Source organism: Malus sylvestris, chromosome 3 (genome assembly GCF_916048215.2).
Source record: "Malus sylvestris chromosome 3, drMalSylv7.2, whole genome shotgun sequence".
Taxonomy (NCBI): Eukaryota; Viridiplantae; Streptophyta; class Magnoliopsida; order Rosales; family Rosaceae; genus Malus; species Malus sylvestris.
Window position 1 is genome coordinate 14,594,912 of NC_062262.1, and position 23,239 is coordinate 14,618,150.

General features: G+C 35.2%; 1 protein-coding gene across 1 annotated transcript; it reads left to right on the top strand.

Annotated features, from left to right (window-relative positions):
* The first annotated feature begins 5,689 nt into the window (after positions 1–5,689).
* LOC126617345 (uncharacterized) lies at positions 5,690–6,607 on the top strand. The gene is made up of 3 exons (XM_050285384.1): positions 5,690–6,207; positions 6,295–6,425; positions 6,493–6,607. Exons 1-3 carry the CDS (start codon positions 5,694–5,696, stop codon positions 6,592–6,594), a joined length of 747 nt encoding a protein of 248 aa, XP_050141341.1. The 5' UTR covers positions 5,690–5,693; the 3' UTR covers positions 6,595–6,607.
* Positions 6,608–23,239: the final 16,632 nt, after the last annotated feature.

The window sequence follows — 23,239 nt, forward strand, 5'->3', positions numbered from 1 at the left end:
TCTCTTAACATACTTTCTTCATCAAATGTCACATCTCTACTAATTACAAGTTTCTTCATCTATGGGCACCACAACCTGTAACCTTTGACACCACTACTAAAACCAAGAAAGATAGCCTTTTTGGCTCTAAGATCAAGTTTATTTTCAGTTACATGAAAATAAGCAGAGGAACCAAAAATACATATATAGTCATAATCAAAAGAAGGTTTTCCAGTCCATAACTCTATTGGTGTCTTATCCTGAACAACAAATGAAGGTAACCGATTGATGATGTGACATGCATAAGCAACTGCCTCTGCCCAAAATGACTTGCTCAAACCTGACTAAGACAACATACATCTAACCTTCTCAAGCAACGTTCGATTCAATCTTTCTGCAACTCCATTTTGCTATGGAGTTCCCCTAACATTGAAATGTCTCACAATCCCTTCGTCTTTATAAACTTTAAAGAAAGAGTCAGATGTGTATTCTCCACCGTTATCCGATCTCAAAATTTTAATCTTCCTCCCAGTCTGGTTTTGAACCATTTTCTTCCAACCAAGAAAATGCTCAACACCTCACTCTTGTGCTTCATAGTGTAGATGCAAGACCTTTTAGAATAATCATCAACAAAGGTCATGAACAAATGTTTACCATTCATTTGATGTAGTGCAGTATCAAACTTCACTGTAGTTTGCTTCCCCAAGACACAATGCTTGCATAAATCAAGCTTACAAGTCGCGGCACCTTTTAGAAGATCTTGTTTCACAGGCCCTTGTAGAGCTCTCTCACCAGCATGGCCTAATCTCACATGCCATAGTCTAGTAATATCTGAATCAGATGTGCCCATATTTTCTAAGACTATCGTTGCTTCACCTGTCAAATTGCTTCCTTGCAATAAATACAAATGACCACATCGAAGAGTTTTTATCACAACAAGTGCACCATAAGTAACTTTTAATGTATGCCCATTTGAATGAAACATGAAGCCCTTGGAGCCTAAAGTTCCCAAAGAAATAAGATTTTTCTTCAAATCAGTACATACCAAACACCTGTCAACTCTTTAACCGTAACATCATGCAATTTCAAACGAACTGTACCAATCATTTTTGTCGTACAAGGACTATCATCTCCCGTGAAAACAACACCACCATCAAACTCTTTTAAGCTTGAAAACTAATCCTTGTTAGGAGTTTCATATGATCAGTAAAATCCGTATCTAACACCCACTTAGTAGCACAATCAAATGATAAGGAAGGAGTTAAAGCAAAATAATTAAAAAATCAGTTTCAAGCTCAGCTTCAGAACTCATTTTGCCTTTAGAACTTTGTATCTGTGACTAGTTTTGATTCTGGCTTCTCCTTTTATAGAGAGGTCTCGAAATAGATATCACTTTTGCATCATATGCATCTAGCATGCAACATTCAAGCATCATATGTGAAGTTTCCTTTACAGATTTCAATCCTTGAAAAACATTATTATAGTACTTTGACTATTTATATTCAATGTAAGATTTAATTTCTCTCGTGTAAGTTTTTTTCTTCCTGTATTACTCTTCAGTGAATTGTAACCATGGAAGAAAATGCCGATATTATCGGCGAAATATCGCCGATATTATCGGTTTTTCGGGGGATGGATATTTTAAGTGGTATCCGAATGGTTTTCGGCCAAATATCGCGAAATTTTTTTGAGTTTGGTGCAATCGGAATCAGAGCCGACGTCGGAGAAGAACGCCGGAGATGGTGTACCTATTCCCAAGCCAATTTCGTCCCAAAAACCTTGCAAAAACACGATTTTTAACATCAATTTCACATATAAACTTCAGATTTCACGCATGCAAGAGGTAATAAACGATTCAACATATGTGATGTCGGTTTAGGGTTTCAATGGAATCTCACCTGACGAAGACGAAGACGAACCAGATGACTGAGCCAACTCCTTGCTCAGCGGCGCACCGCCATAGACGACTGAGCCAACTCCGACTTCGCCAGAGCCACGATCAACGGCGAAGGGAGAAGAGAGATCGGAGAATGGAGAAGAGAGATCAAGAGATCTCTGTGTGTGTGTGTGTTTGGGAGAAGAGAGATCGGAGATCTCTCTTTGTATGTGGGTGTTTGGGAGAAGAGAGATCGGAGAAGGGAGAAGAGAGATCGAGAGATCTCTGTGTGTGTGTGTGTGTTTGGGAGAAGAGAGATCAGAGATCTCTCTTTGTATGTGGGTGTTTGGGAGAAGGGAGAAGAGAGATCAGAGATCTTTGTGTGTATGTGTGTGTTGGATCGGATGTCAACCTGTGGAGATCTCTGTGTGAGTGTGTGTGTGGGAGAAGAGAAGGGAGAAGAGAGATCGAGAAGGATTGAGATAGAGAGAGACTGAGGTCGTGTCTGCGTGCGAGCGTTGTGTGCGTGCGTGCGTTGTGTCATTTGTGTGTGTGTGTGTGTGGGTTCCTCCTGTCAGGAGGACACATGCCTCACTCAATATTCCCGACAAGTTTTACAATTATTTGGACAATTTCATGCAGCTTTTACAATTATAATTTGTATTCTTTTCAGACCATGGATGGTGGTCATTTGTGTGTGTGTGTGTGTGTGTGGGTTCCTCCTGTCAGGAGGACACATGACTCACTCAATATTCCCGACAAGTTTTACAATTATTTGGACAATTTCAAATCACTTTTACAATTATAATTTGTATTCTTTTCAGACCATGGATGGTGGTTTCATTCAAAACCGTGTGCCGATATTGTTTTAAAAGGTGGAGTATCAGAGCCATTGTGATATTCTTTCAAAGTTGCCATTGTGAAAAAATTTCAAGAGGTGGAGTATCAGAGGAGCATTTTCGATTATTTTATTTCCCTTACCCCTTTCAAAGTCATTCCAGATCCAGAGCTTAAACACAAAGGGTTCCATATTTAAAGTAAGTTTACAAACTTATATTTATATTCTTATAATTTATACAACAACAAAAAAATTTGTGTGAACTCGTATGTTAATTTTTTAAGTAATTAATACTTGCATGTTAGTTTTTGTAAGTAATTAAGTAATGTTAACAATTACATGTTAATTTTTTTAAGTAATTAATACTTGCATGTTAGTTTTTGTAAGTAATTAAGTAATGTTAACAATTACATGTTAATTTTTTTAAGTAATTAATACTTGCATGTTAGTTTTTGTAAGTAATTAAGTAATGTTAACAATTACATGTTAATTTTTTTTAAGTAATTAATACTTGCATGTTAGTTTTTGTAAGTAATTAAGTAATGTTAATACTTGCATGTTAGTTTTTGTAAGTAATTAAGTAATGTTAACAATTGCATGTTAATTTTTTTAAGTAATTAATACTTGCATGTTAGTTTTTGTAAGTAATTAAGTAATGTTAACAATTACATGTTAATTTTTTTTAAGTAATTAAGTAATGTTGTATAATTATTCCCTAGGATAATTTTAATATGTTTAATGTTATTTATTATTTTATTTCCCTTACCATTTTCAAAGCCATTCCAGATCCATTCCAAAGCTTGAACACAAAGGGTTCCATATTTAAGGTAAGTTTACAAACTTATATTTATATTATTGTAATTTATACAACAACAAATAAATTTGTGTGGACTCGTATGTTAATTTTTTTAAGTAATTAATACTTGCATGTTAATTTTTGTAAGTAGTTAAGTAATGTTAACAATTACATGTTAATTTTTTTAAGTAATTAAGTAATGTTGTATAATTATTCCCTAGGATAATTTTAATATGTTTAATGTTATTTATTATTTTATTAATATTAGGTTTTATTATCAAATAGGATTATTATTCATTAATATTAGGTTTTTTTATTATCAAATTGGATTATTATTCATTAAATTAGATTATTATCAAATTGGATTATTATTCATTAAATTGGATTATTCATTAAATTGGCTTATTATCAAATTGGACTATTCATTAAAGCCCACTCAATGTAGTCTCCAAACTTGAGTTTGTTGAACTTAGATCTTAGGCTCAAATCTCAAACATAACCACACTTGGGTTGGGTTGGGTTGAACCAAAAGGTCCAAAACTTAGGCAAAAAAAAAAAAAAAAAAAACAGATGGGTATTCTCAAATATCCTCCAAAATTGTCTCACTTGGTGTCTGGCTTTTTATTCATTAATATTAGGTTTTTTTTATTATCAAATTGGATTATTCATTAAATTGGATTATTATTAAAGTGGATTATTATTAAATTGGATTATTATCAAAAAGGAATATTATTCATCACTATGTTTTATATTAGGATTATTTTCATGAAACATAATTATCATCATTTATAGTAGGATTATTTATATTAGGATTATTATCAAAAAGGAATATTATTCATCATTTATATTAGGATTATTTTTTTTATCAAATTGGATTATTATTCATTAATATTAGGTTTTATTATTCCATATTATTTTTTTAATTACTTAAATTTTTACAATCATTTTCTTTACTTCATATTTAATTCTTCTATAGAATAACTTTATTATTTAGGTTCTCTTATATAACCGTCATCACTACTATATTTTTTGGCCAAAAAATATTTGTCTGATTTTCATGAAAAATAAATGTAGGTACTTATACGATGTCCAGTGGAGCTACTAAACGTGATCCAGCTTGGGAACATGGATACCCAATAGACGGAAACAAACATGGCACAATTTGCAAATATTGTGGTCGGGTAATGAAGAGTGGCGGAGTGACACGACTTAAGTACCATCTTAGTGGATTAGATCCAGCCAAAAATGTCCAACGATGCGATAATGTCCCCCTAGAAGTGAAGGCATTCATCAGCACATTATTAAAAAATAAAAAACAGCAGAAGGAAAAGATGACACAGGGAATGGAAAATATTCGAGCTGGGCTACGGGGAGAAGTCTATGGCCAAGAGCTTGATAGTGATGATGATGACGATGAGGATGAATGTGATGATGACATGAGACCTGAAGAACGACGCAGTTTGAAACAAGCATTACGTGCCTCCAAACAGTCAGCATGGGAAAGAGAACACCTGCATAAAATTCCTAATAGAGGACAAGGTTCCGGGACAAGTGGTGGTGCACAAATGAGACGGGGAGACAGTCTTAGAGAATCACAACCAACACCACCAATAGCCCCAAGTTTATATAAGTCATCCAAAGCACGTCAAAAGAGTGTTTGGAGTTATTTCACTGGAGGTATTGTGAAGGAGGGAATGGGGCGTCTAATTAGCAAGTTCTTTATCTATGAAAATGTCTCTGCTGCGAAGGCATCATCACATCATTTCAAAAATATGGTAGTGGGATGTCAACAGGCCGGTGTTGGAGTACAACCTCCCACTCCCTATGAGATAAGAAACAAATATTTGGATATGGAGTATAAAGACATTGGCGAGTATGTTAACAAGTTGAGGTCAAAGTGGGAAACTAATGGTTGCACAATCATGTGTGACGGATGGACCGGCCCGACCAGATTGTCTATCATCAACTTCATGGTATACTCCAAGGGAAAGACAATTTTTTTTAAGTCTGTTGATGCTTCAGACCATATAAAGAATTACAAGTATATTTACAAATTATTGAAGGATGTAATCATGGAGGTGGGAGAGCATAATGTTGTCCAAGTCGTGACCGACAACGGTTCTGCATTTGTCAAAGCTGGAAAAAAGTTAATGAAGCATCATAATGTGTTTTGGACATTATGTGCAGCACATTGTATTGATCTCATGTTTGAGGAAATGGGGAAGAGAGAGAATGTTGCTACTGTGGTCAAAAAAGCTAGAACGATCACAAATTATATTTACAATCACGGTTGGTTGTTGGCAAAGATGCGTGAATTTTGCAAAGGAGAAATTATTCGTCCAGCTACCACTCGATTCGCCACCAACTATATTGCATTAGACAGCATACTCAAGAAGAAAGCAGGGTTGAAGCAACTATTCACTAGTGACGATTGGGCCAACCACAATTTGAGCAGCTCAAATACAGGTCGTATGGTGGAAAGTATAGTGCTTGATCATGCTTTTTGGACTCAATCAGAACATGTGTGCCAAGTGTTTGAGCCTCTTTACAAAGTTTTACGGATCGTTGACACAGAGGTGTATCCTACTATGGGGGCAGTATATGAGTTGATGTGTGTAGTGAAGGATGAATTGGAAAGAAAACATGGTGCAAGGTGGGTCATAAAGATAATTGAAGACCGATGGTATAAAACATTATACCACGATTTGCATGCAGCAGGTATAAATTATGTCATAATTTTGCAATTCATTTCTTTAGTTGCATAAGTATTATTTCTCTTATTAGAGTATGTGTTTCTTTGAACAGCATATTATTTGAATCCCCGATACCAATACAGACCCGGTGTTGGAGATGATGGTAACCTTATACGTGCTGTACATAATGTATACTCTAAATTAGACCCTGCATCACCAGCAGTTGGCCAATTTGGAAATGAGGTAGACAATTACTTGAATTATAATAATTACTTTGTTGGATTAAACTAACACGATTTATTGAATTCAGCTAACATGGTTTAAAGATGCAAGAAGAACTTTTGGAGAACCAACATCAGTTGCTGCTCGAACAAATATGTCTCCTAGTGAGTATAAACATATTTCACTATAAGTTTATAATAGAATTTGTTGGAGTTATTAGGCTTATCAACATTGTTTTTCATTGTAGCTGAATGATGGATCATGTATGGGATCGATGCACCAACTGTGAGAAAGTTAGCAATAAAAGTATTATCACAAACAGCTTCCTCATCTGCTTGTGAAAGAAATTGGAGCACATTTGCACTCATACACACAAAGCAAAGAAATAAGTTGGCTCATAGTAGCTTGGAAAAATTAGTTTATTGCTACTACAACATGAAGCTTCAAATTCGAGATAAGGAAGCAGAAATAGATCATGTCGACCGTAGGGACCCACTAGATGTGTTTGATATTGTTGGTGAAGATGATGATACAGAGGGTAACCAACTTTTTCAATGGATTAGACCTCTTCATCTAGATGATGATGAAGGCAACCCAGCTCCCAGAGTTGCTGAAGAAGCACGTAATGAATGGATAAATGTAGAAAGAGTATTAGAGGAGGAGGTGGGGTCTAGCAGCGCTGACTCTTTGGACAAACTTTTGCGCCCAAGACCAAGAAACACTGGAATTCCACCTTCTTCCAATCCTACACAACCACAACATCGTGCTGATACTAATGATAGCTCTAGTACAAGATCAGGAGACTCACCTACCACCGGAGGTGGGAATGATGAAGGACATAGTGGAGCTGGAGGTAGTGGAGCTGGAGGTAGTGGTGGTGGATATGGAAACTATTATGGACCACTACCTCCCGGATATATGAGCCCCTTCACTGGTGAGGAAAACTTCACGCATGCAACACAAGATGATGACCATGGCAGTAGGCGGGCAGGACCAGGAATTGGTGCCATAGGGAAGGACTATACTCGCAGAGAAAGAGGCAAGGGGATTTTGTCAAGTCAAGAAGATGACTCGTTATCTAGAACTTCAGACTCTGTTGGATTGGGAAGTAGTAACTATGGTTCTACTCATAACCAACCATTTCCCTACCCTTCATATCCCATTCCTGTTGGGATGGAATCGAGCGACTCATGGAAACAATCCCAGACTCAATCTTCAAATGATTTTTCTTATGGACAACCTCAACCAATCTCGGATCCATATGGGTGGCATGTTAACAATTACATGCAAAACTATTTTGGGGATTTATCATTTGATAACTACTCTTCACAATACACTCATTCTACACGTAGAGATGATGAAGATAGTGAAAAATTTGAACCTCATAGAAACTCTATGTGGTACTAAAGTGTAAAATATTGTACTAATTCATTATATATAAATAATTATGGTGTGTTTAGACTTCTTTCATTAATTACTACATATTTTCTACACTCACAATGTTTGTCAGCTCGCTATATAATCAACTTGATAATGTTAAATCCATCATGCAATGCATTTCTTTCCAATTTTTTGTGATAAACTAATAGATAATTGACTAAATAAACATCCTACAAAGTTTCAATAAAAATTTCCAAGTTTTTCTTACAATTTCCGTGGTTTCCATGTAATTTTTATCGATATCGATATTTTACCGATATTTCCATCGATATTTCCGTGTTTTCGGACTATCGATATTTCCGATATTACCGATATTTTCTTCCTTGATTGTAACCTCTCATATTTAATTTATTTAGCAGCTTCATTTTTGTTTACCAAAAAATTGCTTAATATAAATGATAAATAAAAAATGAAACCTTTATCAAACGTTGCTTCTTCTTATACATCTAATATATTACTTGATTTATTTTTACCTTCTATTTTTTAGTGTAGTTGGCAGTTGCGGGTCGACTCTCTACTTTCTTTCCATACCTATATATACGTATGTACGGACACTTAAAACTTTCATACCTATATGTACGCATGTACTGATACTTTCGCACCAATACTTATGTATGGATACTTATTTATTGATATTTGCATACCTATGTGTGCCTATATATTGACAGTTCCATATTTCCATATCGATATATATGTATTCGTACTTATATGTGTACCTATGTGTACGTATGTACCGACACTTATCCAATTCTATAGATAATAAGGGGTTGACATATATTCTTTTTGTTGATATATATTAAGGATTGTTATTAATTTTTTTTGTCCCTACGATTTTGTTTTTGTGGTTGATTTTTCTATCTTGATTGACCTATTTATCATGGACTTAATTTGTTTGTCTGCAAGTATATATTAGTATAATTTACCATAGTTTTTTTTTCTCTTTTAAGGGGGACCAGCTGATGGGTTAGTTGCGGTATTCCCCCCTTTTAGGGGCCGAGAATATTCACAAAGGGATTTCAGTCTCCCTCTGGCCACAATTGTGTGATTCATTAGCGTCAGGAATTGAATCTAGGACATACCGTATGGAATACGAGTCTGAAATTCATCCCCAACCACTAGGATACTCTGTGTTGGTTGTATAATTTACCTTAGCTGGATTTATGTTATTTACTATCAAATCAAAGATAAATCTTTTTGAATTTTGAATGATTTATTAACGAATTATAATTTAGATTTTTTGGGTAGGAATTATCGATTTGGTTGACAAATTCAAATGGCGAAGTTTGTAAATACGGTAGGTAGTAGAGGTATTTTATGGTAAGGTGATCGGGGTTGCGTGGCATTACTCGCAAAAACATAAAGAACTGTTGGCTCTTTTGAGGGCCTGGATGTATGCATTGAGTGCTAAATTAGAGACTCAAATTAGATTTAACAAATTATTCAGGTTATAATCTAAAATCATCATATCTAAGCCCTAAATTGTAAGGTTATGTTTACGGAAGGGGAATGGAGTGAAAGGAATGAGAACTGCACTCATTCCAAGGGATTCAAGTGTTTACTAAAATGGGTAAATTGCCCATTTGACCCCTTGAATTATTAGTCTGGTTGAAATTGACACCCTAAATTATTTTTTTTGGTAAATTAATCCTCTGAACTATTTGAAATAAGTCGATTGACCCATTGTCGTTAGATTCCGTCCACTTTCTATCAAATTCAAGGGCAAATTAGTCTTTTCATCATCAATTCTTACATGTCACTTATAACCACCAATAAATTATGACGTGTGGATACATAATAATGTATAATGACAATGTGAAATGGTACATTATGCAAACGTTTGGTTTCTTTATGTTTCTTACTATGTTATAAGTTTTTTAATTATTATGTGTCCACTTGTCATTATTTTATTGGTGATTATAACCGACAAGTAAGAATTGATGATAAAAAGATTAATTTGCCCTTGAATTTGATAGAACAATGGACGAAATCTAAGGGCAAGGGGTTAATTGATTTATTTTAAATAATTCAGGGGGTTAATTTACCAAAAAAAAAGTTCAAGGGGTTAATTTCAACTAGGATAATAGTTTAGGGGGTCAAACGGCAATTTACCCTTACTAAAATTGTGGGAATGAAATTGTATGTGGAGCCCACCGAAAATAGGGAATCAAATCCTTGAATTGCCTGGAATCAGATTACCAACCAATAGGTGGTATTTGGATTTCGAAAGAAAGCCTGAAGTTGGAATCAGTTTTTTCTACCCAATATACCCTTATCTCCTCCCCCTTCAAGCATTTTCAATGGTGTTGTCTTTGATAGCACAGCACCCAGCGCCTTCAGGTTTCAAATCAAAACCCAATGAAGAAGCAGACATAAGAGAAAGACAGAGACAGAAGACCAAGATAATAAATAAATAAATATTTGGAATTAATTAGTTATTTGGAAGAAGAAAAGAATCAAAAGGGAATAAGAAGAAGATGGGGGAAAAAAGCCCAATTGGTTTCAAATAGGTTGCTTACATTTTGAAATTGGTTGCTTACATTTTAGATTATAAATTATTTGAACTCCCACCTTGTGGGAAAAAAGCCCAATCGGTTTCAAGGAAAGAAAATAGGGACCAATCAGATAAAAGAAAAGAAAGCCTTCAGCCAATCATGAAAAAGTAAAAAAAAAAAAAAAAAGGGGAGGGGGGATTTCTCCCCTCCATTCCCCGTCAGCTCTTCTACCCACGCCAAACCAGTTTCAACCCGGTTCCAAATTCGGCAAATTTCCACCATTTTTTAGTCGAATCACCATCATCTAACACCTGCAACCTTTCCCTCAATCTCTCCTTTACCATTTCTGCCCAAGATCGAAGGGTTTTAGGTCCCATTTCGTGTAAAACTCCACCGGAGCACCAGAGGTGCTCGACGACAATTCCTTTGTTCCGGCGAGTTTCACCACCCACCACCACTCCTAATCAACTCCTCTTGGACCTAGGAGCAAGACCTAACTAGTGATAGGGGCGTTGGAACACCGGAGAAGTCGAATCGATAAACATCCATTCTAGGGTTTTCGATAGGTTCGTGGCGATTTGAGGCTTTTTCCAATCAAGTTGGACTTGGCCACAGGTATAAAACTTGCTCTACTCATTGAGATCTTCATTTCTGTGAAATTTGAAAATTTTGAGAAATAGTTAATTTTTCCAATGAGTATGGGCGGCCGACCGCCGTGCGGCGGCGCATTGGTCGAGACCCCACTTGCCCATCCAAGGCTAATTTGAATGCCCTAATTCCATATGTGAAGTCCAATTAACGAAATTCCATTGTTTGGATACAATTTCACTAAGGTCCGCCACTTGGTCATTATTTGAATTGACGATCCGACCGTTGGATCGTCACCCAAATTTAGTAGGTTATTATTCATAATATTTGAGGACCTTGGAAACTTAGGGATCAAGAATCTGACATACGGATCTTCCCGAAGTGGATTTGTAAGTTCGTAAAATAAAACGTTGACCGCCACTTTGAATTTGTAATTGGCGGACATCCAACCGTTGGATCGTAATGAAACTTTAGTATGATGTTTTAGAAGCATAATGTGCATCTTTGGAATGGATTAGAAATCTAAGGTATGGATCTTCTGGATCAAGTTACGTAGGGTTGTGGACCTTACTGTTGACCTTTGATCGACGGTTAACTTTTGGTCAATGGGTTTCAAATCATTTTAGAACATCCTTGGGGATGTGTTTTATGTAAGGTACATGTCCTATCGATAAGAATTTTGAGATGTGATTTAATAATTGTTCTAGGCGCTGATCTTTCATGATGCCTCGATATTCATGCTAGGAAGTTGTAGCACGGGCCTCAGGTGAGTAGGTCTCTTCCTTTTTATAGTATATATATGATTGATAGTTTCCACAAATACTTTTAAATTGATTTATGCATTTTATGCGATGTCTTATATATATATATATTTTTTTTTTTTAAAATACTATGATATGGTTGAGTTTTAGATTGCATCATGACGTATCCATATGCATATTACCTGCATATAATTGTTGTGAATACTTTAAAATGCTAAGGTGAACGTGGTATGCGCAGGTAAGTCCAGGTAAGGTTATGTGGTGGATTGAAATGGTTGAGTCAATTTGGCATGCATATGTTCATATAGTGCTCATTATTAATACACCCCGATGTTAGTGCTCCCACTCAGGGCCAGGGCACAGCCTTCACGTGTATGTTCACCTCCTACACGGCACGCTCGCCTTAGATCCAAGTAGGTGCTTGCCTGTCGTATAGACTGCATTAAACAGTTCCGACTCGTAGGTGACCCGTGCATAACGCCAGCTTCACGTGATTATAGCACTAGAGCGTTTATTAGTACACCTAACATGTCGTACATGTCACATTAGGTGACTCCGACTCGTGTGTTAGCATAGTCTGATGAGCGATAGGTGCAATCGTACAAGTCACATTAGGTGACTCCGACTGACATGCTAGTATAGATTACTGAGCACATGATTATATCTATATTACTGTTGAGTTATTCTGTTGTGGCATATTTCTGGACTTACAGTTAGCATGCATTTGATTTTCATACTTATACTTAGTATGATATTTTGGAAACTATACATGTTTTACGGCGAAGGGTTATAACGTTTTCAAAAAGGTTTTTATAAAACTTTATTTCAGGCCCACTCACCCTTGTTTTTTGCCCCTCCAGGTTTTAGCTGCTGAACGGTTGTATCGATGAGGATTCTTAGTGAATCTCAGTATTGGTGGCTACTTCTGAGGGTATAATCCTTATTTACTATTTTGTACTTTACTTATGTTTTGACGTCACGTATGAAATAGGTTCATTCCCGCTCACCAGCGCACTCTTATATTTAGGCACTATTAGGTTTAAATTTATTTACATTTTCCACATCACTACACTTTATGGCTTCATCACCTTCCAGGTTTCGGTCATCACAACTTGATTCGGAGTCCTAGTGGATATATCGGGTCGGGGTGTGTCATTATGATGTTTACAATAAAAAATAGTTTTTTGCAAATTTTATCAAATAGTATTAAGGGAAATAATGTACCCCATTAAATTTATTATGGGTACATACAAAAACAATGTACCCATGAACTTATGATGTCTATAATAAAAAATAGTTTCATGCAAATTTTATCAAGTAGTATTAAGGGAAATAATGTAACCCATTAAATTTATTATGGGTGCATACAAAAACAACGTACCCATGAACTTATGATGTCTACAATAGTTTTATGCAAATTTTATCAAGTAGTATTAAGGGAAATAATGTACCCCATTAAATTTATTACGGGTACATACAAAAACAACCAACGAACATAAAAAAAAAAATGTACGTACCCACAACACGCAAATACCAAATAGGTAATATACTAAATTTACAAAAAAAAAATTATAATTAACATTGTACCTAAATAAAAATAAATATAAGAGAAAAAAACTCATGGGTACATGTAAACAACTCAAGGAAAAGAATGTACCACATTGCTTATGTAACAATCTATCCCTAATTTTACGATTTCATTAATTTTAAAAGAGTGAATTGATGAAAATGCCCCTAGAGGGAAGATTGTTGACTTTTGTTGACCGTCATTTTGTAATGCATATGAGTTACTATTTTACCGTATTCGTGCAATACTTATCGCTACAAATTTGTGGGTGCAAGCGGAATCGAATTTTACAAAAATACGAACGTGATGGTACTATAGTAATTTTGTATTTTTGAATTTTGGTTCTTGATTATTTAATATTTTTTGGTGGGATATTTTAATTATTTTAATCATTTTCTGGCCCGTGGGACCATACTTACACCAAACTCTCCACTGCTCTCTTGTTGTGTGTCCCTTTTCCCTTTCCCTAATTTCTCGAACTCCTTTCCCTAATCTCTCAAACTCTATCTTCCCTCAATCTCTATCTGTTAACTCTCTCTTTCCTTCACTCACCCTCACTCTCTGATGGATCATAGGGCATCACCAAAATCACGACAATGTTGCCACTCCGGCAAGCACCACCACAACCCCCACCTGACCACCTACGTCATGAACCTTGAACCTCGGACTGGACACTCTCTCTCTCACCTATTTGTGCACAGTGGCACTGCCATTGTGCAAGATTCTTCCCCGGCGACTTCTCACCGTCCCTGACAAAGGTAAAGCTCAAAAACCCCCAAGGGTTTCTTAAATTTTGTTTTGGAGTACGATTAGGATAATTTTGAGATGTTTTGGTGTTGTTTGGACATAGAGTTAGCTCGGGGAAAGTTTCTCCAGTTTTCCCGTGAGATTCTGAGGTTTTGCTGGCCATTTTTGGCCAAATCTGGCCATAAATCAACCCTATATTGGTATATTCCTAATCTAATCTTCCATAGCTTCATTTTGGCTCTTAAATTTTTTATTTTGGTTGAGTTTTGAACCCACTATGACCATTTGAAGTTTTCCGGCCATCAAACTATGATCTTTCTCTTTCGCAGAAACCGACCGACCCGTGAGCCCAAGTGGGTCAACTCGATCCGATACCAAAAAAATAAGAGGATCCAAAACCCAGATCCAAATTCGCGGGATCTGGCCCGGCCTATTCTGAAATGGATCAGAAATATTCTCTGGAATTCTCCTTGGAATATTCCTTGGAATTCTCCTTGGAATATTCCTTGGAATATTCTCATAGGCTAATTTTGACGCTCTGAGTTCATTTTTGACATCCATTTAGTGAAATTCCGAAGTTTTACTGTAGTTGAGCAGCTCGATGTCTCGGTTGACTTTTAAAAAAATTTGCTGGAGACCCTTCTTAGGTATTTCAACGCGCTAATTCCGAATCCGCCGTCCATTTCTCCAAATTCAAACATTTTAATTAAGTTTTACTAGTGGGTCTCTATTATGTTTACGTACGATTAGCATCGGCGATCCGTATTCACTCGTTAGAACGACTATGATTTTGCAAGTATTTGTGTATATATATATATATATATATATATATATATATATTGGTTTCCATTTATATATTTGATAAAGAATTTTCTATGTTCCGCCTAGATTAGATTAACATTTATAAAAATTAGTGTATTGGCATAATTTATGAAATTATGCTACGTCCTACGGGATGCATATGTATGCGTATTATTATGGATGCCTTAATTGTATTTAAGGTCATGAATAGTATTTCTTTGATTAGAATTATCGAATTATCAATTTACCGTTACATGATCATATTTACGTTATCTGTTCATTGTGTGCTATACTGGTGTTAGTACTTGTTCGGGCCAGGGCCAGTCTCCATGTGTATGTTCATATCACACCGTACGCCCACTTTGGATCTATTGTAGGTGCCAGTCCTGTCCTAGATTGCTATAGGCAATTAGGACTCATATGTGACGCGTTTAGCGCTAGTCTTCACGTGATTGTAGTACTAGAGTGTAAATCATTATTACACCCAGACATGTTCATGTCAAAATATCGATGAGCACTCAGTATTATATGCTTGTTTATGCGAGACAGTGTGATTATTGGATGTTATATGTTTATATGTGAAATACTCTGACTTACTGTATTTTTGAAGTATTACAGTTTACGGTAAGTGTTTTCATGCTATATGTAGTATATATATTTGGAAACTATACTTGTTTTATGGTGAGGGGGTATTACATTTTCGAAAAGGTTTTTCAAAACTTTATTTTTAGGCCCACTCATCCTTGTTTTTCGCTCCTCTAGGTTTTAGTAGCAGAGCTCTTATGTCGACGAGGATTCTTGGCAAATCTTGGTATAGGAGATTTTCTTCGATGGTATAATTCTCATTCTACTTTTACTGTACTTTACTTATGCGTTGACATCATGTGTGAAATAGGTTCATTCCCGCTCACATGCGCACTCGTGTATTTAGGCACTTTTATGTTTAAATTTACTCACATTTTTCGCATCACTACACTTTATGGCTTCATCACCTTCTTGATGTCGGCCAACACAGCTCGATTCAGAGTTTAGGTGGACATTCCGGGTCGGGGTGTGTCAGTTTAGTAAGCATACATATGGTACATAAAAAATGCAGTAACCACAACCATTTAACCTAATTTTCTCCAAAAAAAATTTGTACCCATCAATATATATATATATATATATATATATATATATATATTGTACTCACAAAATATATTGTAACAATAAATATATTAGAATGAAATAACATGTAGAATAAAATTGTACCATGAAATACAAAATTATAGCCAACCATATATTGACCAATCAAGATTAATATTCACTATTCTCTAAAAAAAGATTAATATTCAATAATAAAAGGAAAATAAAAAATAAGAAGAAGAAAAGAAGTTGACTACATAAATATAGTGGTCTAGGGCGGCTGCTGCTATGCAGAAAGGGAGAGAGTCTGGGTAGGTTTGGCGTCTGGACAATGAACAAGCTTGATGGATTGAGTTTGGATCCAAGCTTGATGGATTGAGTTTGGAGGTGATGTGCGTGAGGGATGAAAAAGAATGGAGGAGTTTAAATGGCTGTTTATTTGACTTAAATGTAGGAAGGGATGAGATTTCAATTATCAACTAAAAATCTGGACAAATCAATTAATACTCAATACAAGAAAAAGGGCTAATACTTTAACCAAAAATTATAAATAATTAGCAAAGTGTTGACGTGTAATTTATCAAATTCTAAAATGATGATGTGGACAAAGTCAAAGGACTTTGATCAAAAATAGAAAAACAATAAGGTTTCGACCAATGCAATATGAAAATGAGGAATGAAAACCTAATTTTTCCTTTAAAAAAACTCCCTTAATAATATAGCCAACTACGAAATTGAACAATCTTATTCTTAATAGCATTCAACCTAGGGGTAAATCAGTGTGGCTAGATCCGTCTTCCCTTGGAATGTATGGAACTTCCTCATCTTCCGTGGAAAACCTTTTTTTCACATGATGCGGTTTTTTTTTGCTTTTCCAAAAACGTTTTAAATTAGGAAACATGTCATCGAGGTGTCGGGTCATGGTATCATGCCTCTTCTCCTCTTGTCTTTCTTGCCTATTTAACTCCCTTTCTCTCACATTTTCTTCATCTCTAGCCTTGTCTTGCTCATAAGATAACCTTTCTTGCTCCATATTTAGTACATGTTGGCAAGCCATGTCCTCAACTAACTTTGAATAATCATTGTTCGAAGAACTCCCTTTTCGTAGCAGCCTTCTTACCAATGCCTTGAGGTTTCTTGGGTCTCCAATGATGCCTTCAATGGCGGCTCTTCAGTAGTTGGCTTGTGCAGTGGAGTCTCATTCAACACAACTTGTGGACCATTAGGCAAAACTTTGTACTTCGGAGTATGTTTCACAATGTTCCAACATTCTTGCCTTGTGAAAGATTTCTTGTTATTAAGATACCACATTTGTGCTTGTAGTTGAAAAAAATTGTGAAACAACATAAAAATTTACATAACAAAGGTCAAAATAATAACATGTTAATTATATTTTATATTTATTAATAATAAAATGTTATTACCACATTGGCTAGATTATCGCCACTTAGATAAACTCCTTTCGCTTTTGCAAGGGCTTTTTGCCAAACTTTCAAATCTTTACGTTGATGTTTGTACCTACTCGACCGAGATTGCTTAGCCCTGAATGTGCCTTGAATCTGCTCAACAAATTGTGCATGAATCTTCCTCCATATATTTTGCCCCTTATCTCGTTTTTAGTGATCAGGTCATGAGCAACACTCCCCAACCCTAGGCAAAGCAACGTCTTCTGCGATCAATCAAATTGCCTTCTCACTAAATTTGTTTTTTTTTTTTTTTTTTGAAAAAAAAAAGTTTTGGAGAGTGCAAATCAAATATAGAAGACTGTGCAAAAATGAATATTGAGTTGTGATGGGAAAATAAAGATGATGGTTGGGTATAGGGATGGGCAAACGGGGCATGGACCCACGGGTAAGGGTGGGTATAAGTGATTCGGGGTGGGTATGGGGCGGGTCAAAATTTTTAAATCTGAAACCAAGGGGGAGGGGGGGCAGGTCCATGTTAATTGCAAGGCGGGGCGAGTCCTAATTGCTGAGGAAACGGGTCCCCGACCCTGACCGTTTCCACCGTAAAAAATCTAAGATTTAACCCGTTCATCCAAAAATTTGTGTCTCTCAAACATAACTCTCCATCTCTCTCACTAACTCTCCCCTCCCTTTCATCTCTATGCCTCGCCTCTGCAACTCACTCTCTCGCCCCTCCTATCTCTACGAGTCTAGAGTCTGTCTCTTAGAACTCGATCGCACTGAGACTTTCCCACTCTCCAAATTTAGGTTTCTAATTTGGGAAAGACTCATAAATTGGTTGTGGGGTTTTGCTGGTTTCTAGCTAGAATATTTCAGATTGCTCTGGGAAATTAAAGGGAAGAAATTAAGAGAAGAAAAAGGGAAGAAATTTGTTGTACCCGTCTTGGCCTGACCCGGCCCGTGCCCAGCCCTAGTTGGGAATTTATAGAATAACAAAAATTCTTTTTTTTTTAATTTTCTTAATTTTTTTTATATTTTTTTACCAGATTGATCCTAGCTATTGATTTCAAACTAATATGAAACAGACGTACTAGAATGTGCCACGTGCCACAACAGCTCACATCAAGCTACATCGTTGGGCTCTACTGCAGTAGGGCCCACCTGTGCAGAGGTTGACAAAAAAAAAAATTTTAATTTGGCTGTCGTTAGCATGACTTCATTTAGACACCAGCTAGTTCACTAGCTCAAGGTCGAGCTTCTTTTGCTCGAGCATTTGGATGGGCTTTGCATGGCTCGCTAGTTTCCCTTGCAAAATTGGACAGTTGGAAGTGGTTAAATGGGTTGGAGGGCATCCTTTGCCCTTGCCTTCAACCAACTGGTGGACATGCTTTAAGGAGAGAGCACATTTAGTAGACCATATTTATCCCATCTCTCTAATAGAATTAGGGCTCATCAATACAAGTAGATCTCAACTCTAGAGAGTTATCTTTATAAGAGACGTGTTACAAATGTAGCCTACCAAATGTTGTCTCCCTTGCATTTTTTTTCTAAGAAATCAACAAGTGCTTAGCTAGGTTTTTCAACACTATTCATTATTATGTTTAATTAATTCTATGTCATTTGTAAGTGATGGATTGTCTGTTGGTTAGAACCTTTCTCTTTAACTCATTGAGTTCCAGATTCAAACATTTCCCCACCTCGTAGTGTAAATTAATGTGCAAATATAGTTTGTAATAGAATGTTTTATGTGCTTTGTTAACTTAATCTTAATATGTTATTATTTAACTTTGTAATATTGTGTCGCAGAAAGTTTGTCCACATGTCAGCGTTTAGCCATATGGTCCTTTCGTAGTTACAAGAAAACCCCTGTTTTTACTAAGAAGTTTTATTTAAACTCCTGTTTTGTATCTTTCCACTCAACTTACCTAAAAATACTATTTTTCTATTTGCACCATAATGAAAAACTACCCAAACTAAATATCTAAACTTCTCTTTACACGCAACGAAATAAATTACTTGTTAGAAACCAAAAAATAACAAAATCATATAATCAAAGATGATATAGGGTTGCCCCCAAAACAAACTATAATTTGTAAGGTGAAACAGGTGTAGGCGAGCTTTTCTATAGATACTCTTGTCTGTGAATAATTTATAAATCAGAACTTATTGGTTCAAGGGCTTCTTTGTTAGCACTGAATGGATAAAGGTAAGGATGATGACCTTCAATGGATAAAGGCAATGATGATGCCGAGGGTTACGGTTTGGGAAGAATGAAACCTGGTGGGGGGTTTAGGGTATAGGAAGAATGATGTAGGAAGATGACCGTGGTCAGGATTTTATCAAGGTCGTGGTAAAGATGTTGTGGTCTATTGAAAAAATCTAATTTCTTTTGTCGAAGGCATCTTGTCCCTTTAACGGTAATTACATAATAGGTAGAATAATCTATTCACTTTTTAAGTCGGGTGTGGATCTACAAATGATGAGTTCAAATGAAATTTCTCTTTTATGATTAGACTTTGCCAAAAAAGGAAAAAAAACGACTTTTGCATTAAGCATTAGTGGACAGAATTTTACTTAAATAATCATCTTTATAATTAACATTTTTGCTATTACATACCTGTGTTTTTTATTCAAGTAATATTCTAATTTATTCAACTAAACTACAAAAAGAAATATTTGAACTCATATACTTAGGTGTAGAGCAGGAAGCACATTGTTCTAAACAAATAAGCTACGCCTTTCTATATTAGGGAACTAATTTTCATATATCATTTTTAATCTCTCACACACTCTTATTTATTTCTAGTTATTTAATTGAATTAATCAAACAGCCGGAAATAATGTATTAAAAATTTCAAATAAATAAACTCATAATACTCATATAAATTCAATCAATTGGAGAATGCCTCAAATATGCATATCAATAATCAAGGCAGTAAGTATGAAAAGAGTAGGAAATAATCTAGCCTATGATATAAAGACAAATGTCTGTAACTGTCCTAAAGTCGTAGACGCCTTCCTACGTGCATGTTATAACGGTTATCTACAACTACATGATACATTCTTGAATATCACAGAGTGTGATCCATAAGCACAATTATGACAGACGAGGTGCCAAGTAATGATCAATTGCCCATTGTTAAAGTAGAGTAGGGGATGTAATGGAATAGTGGAAGACACATGAATGTTTTTAACGTATATAATTTTGTGAGTTCCTTATCTATAAAACTCTACACACCCCTTAATAAAAGACATGAGTTCTCTAATAAATATCTCGTCATATTTTTTATTTAAAATAATAATAAATAAAATTTTGAATCTTATAAACTAGAGTAAAAAACCAACAGAACGTTCATAATTAAACCTGAAGTGTGCAAGAGGAGAAAAATTGTACTGTGTTTATCATTTCTCTAATATTTACCTATGTATTGGCAACAAAGGGTGGGAGCAAGGCCCGAACTAAACCGAGCATCAAAAGTGAATCCCCGAAGCTTGGCCTAATGTTAAATCAGTTGATAATCGCTACAAACAAATTAAATATAATGAATCCTTATTTTGCAATTTTGATAAAAAAAAAATGGTAATCGTTGCTGGAGTATTCTCGTGAACTATTTTTTATTATGTATCGCCATTTGATGATGTAACTATTACTGTATTATTCTCGTGATCTATAGATAGTTTTATCTAGCTTTTGTAGTGATGTAACTGTTGCGGTGAGAATTTTTGTTCTACCATGAACAGCCCAGTCAAACAAAACTCAAGCGAAAACAAGAAAAGAGTCCTACTTCACACACTTCTTGAAAGCAATAGAAGCTCCATCTACCATCATCAAACTCAAAGAGAAAACCAAATGCATGGACCAGCATTAGCACCTCCCATCGTCAAAACCGAGAAAAACTATATGAAACTAAATGTATGTCATCATTAAACTCAAAACATTGTGTATCTATTTCCCTATGGGGATATTTACTATATATAATGTTGTAGATATTGTTCTATTTTTTATGGATTTTTTAAAGATTTTTTTGGATTGTTCATATTTCTGCTTAATCTTTATAAAGAAATGCTAGGGCATATAAATAAATTATGTCCTTTTGTAATAATACAAGATATGAACAAAATTTAGTAACTATCGAGATGTTTTCTTCTATGCGTGCATGAAAATTCAGCTTCTCTCTTAGGCATGAAAAATATGGTCAAGTTATTTAGTTATCTTCCATAATTGATATTGACAAGGTCTAAATTGGGAAGTTAAAAAGAATCGATACCAATAAAATATAGAGAATCTTACTTTTGTAATGTGGTGAATGTATGCAATATTCATGTGAACTATCTTTAGTTATGTTATACTTTTATTGTGATGCAATTACTGTTGTAATGTCTCATGAACTATTTGTGGCTTTGTTTAGCTTTTACAGTAATGTAACCGTCCTAACTTTTGCAGTAATGTAACTTGTCCTAGGTTTTGTCGTGATGTAATCGTTGATGCACTGCTTCCACGAACTATCTATATGGTTCTGGCTAACTTTTATAGTGACGTAATCATTACTGCAGTTTTTTTCGTGAGCTATATGTGGTTTTGTCTAGATTTTATAGTGATGTAACCATTAATCTAGGACCGGTTTTTATTTTATCTAGGATCTTGTGAGTTTGTTGGACCAAGTCCCCAATTGGTCTCTTAAATAAGTTAATGTCGTAGATTGTAAAGTATGTCTAAATGTGCTCTTGTGAATTTATTAACATTTTACCCTGAATGCTGCTGCTAAACTAGAACACGCTTAGGCTTCAAATGTTAGTTTGATGGATGTGCTCTAAGAGCTTCTCATTCTGATTAACTATTTTTAGTATTTTATATATAAATAAATAAATAAAAAGAATTCATCAGTATTTATCTTGGGCCTGAAAAATTGAGGACCCCAGAGACCGGTCCAGTCAGACATAAGGCTAGCAAAAAAAAAAAAAAAAAAAAACAGAAGACTTAAATCGTTTCCTTTCCAGCAGTGATTGGATTAACAAATTTTGAGATTTTGATACTCATAAGCATGCTATTATTGATTCTGATCATGCGCAATTAGTATAACTTTTGCTAGCTCAAATCCAAAATCTGACTAGAATTTTAAATTTGAGGCTCTGTGCCATGAGCATGCAGTTTTTTCCTTACCTTGTCTGAAATAATCATGTCATCGAAATGCTTCTGAAAGCTCTACTTTAGAGCTAAAATTTATCTTTTACAGTTTGCTACCAGATCTTGATACAAAAGAGTTATAAGCAGATCTTATGAATATGCAAATGAATATGAGGATTAATATTGACTAGGATTACACCTTGTTACCAGTTAATGAAGAGGAGATCATCTTTGGTTCTGTCTCGCTTTTGTTGTTGGAAACTTGAAATCTTCTTTTTAAACCATATTTTGTAAACCAAAGGATTGGCGTTTGATGGTTAGATTCTATTTTTAATGATTTAAAAAATGAATTCAACTATCAACTGTCACATCATGTAGTTTATTATATACAATATGATCTAAAAAGATGACATCTCTAGCATCACCCTTACTACATTTGTTCTCATGAACTATGTATAGTTCTCTTTGCTTAATTTTATAGTGATGTAGTCATTCCTCTAAGAATTTTTGCTTTACCGTGTAATGTTGTTTCTCGTATTAAACCATTTATCTAAGGGAATTGTTATTAGCACTCCAAAAATCTCATTTGACACTCCAAACTTTTAATAATTAGAAAGAAAAATACACTTGTGAGGAATGTAGAATGAGATTTTTGGAGTGCTAATAACAATTCCCTAAACTACATTAATAAAATACTCTTTGTCAACCAAAAAGGGTAAAAAGACAATTTTGTCTTCTACAACAAAACAAAATCATGGGCAATAAATAAAGTAAATTCACACA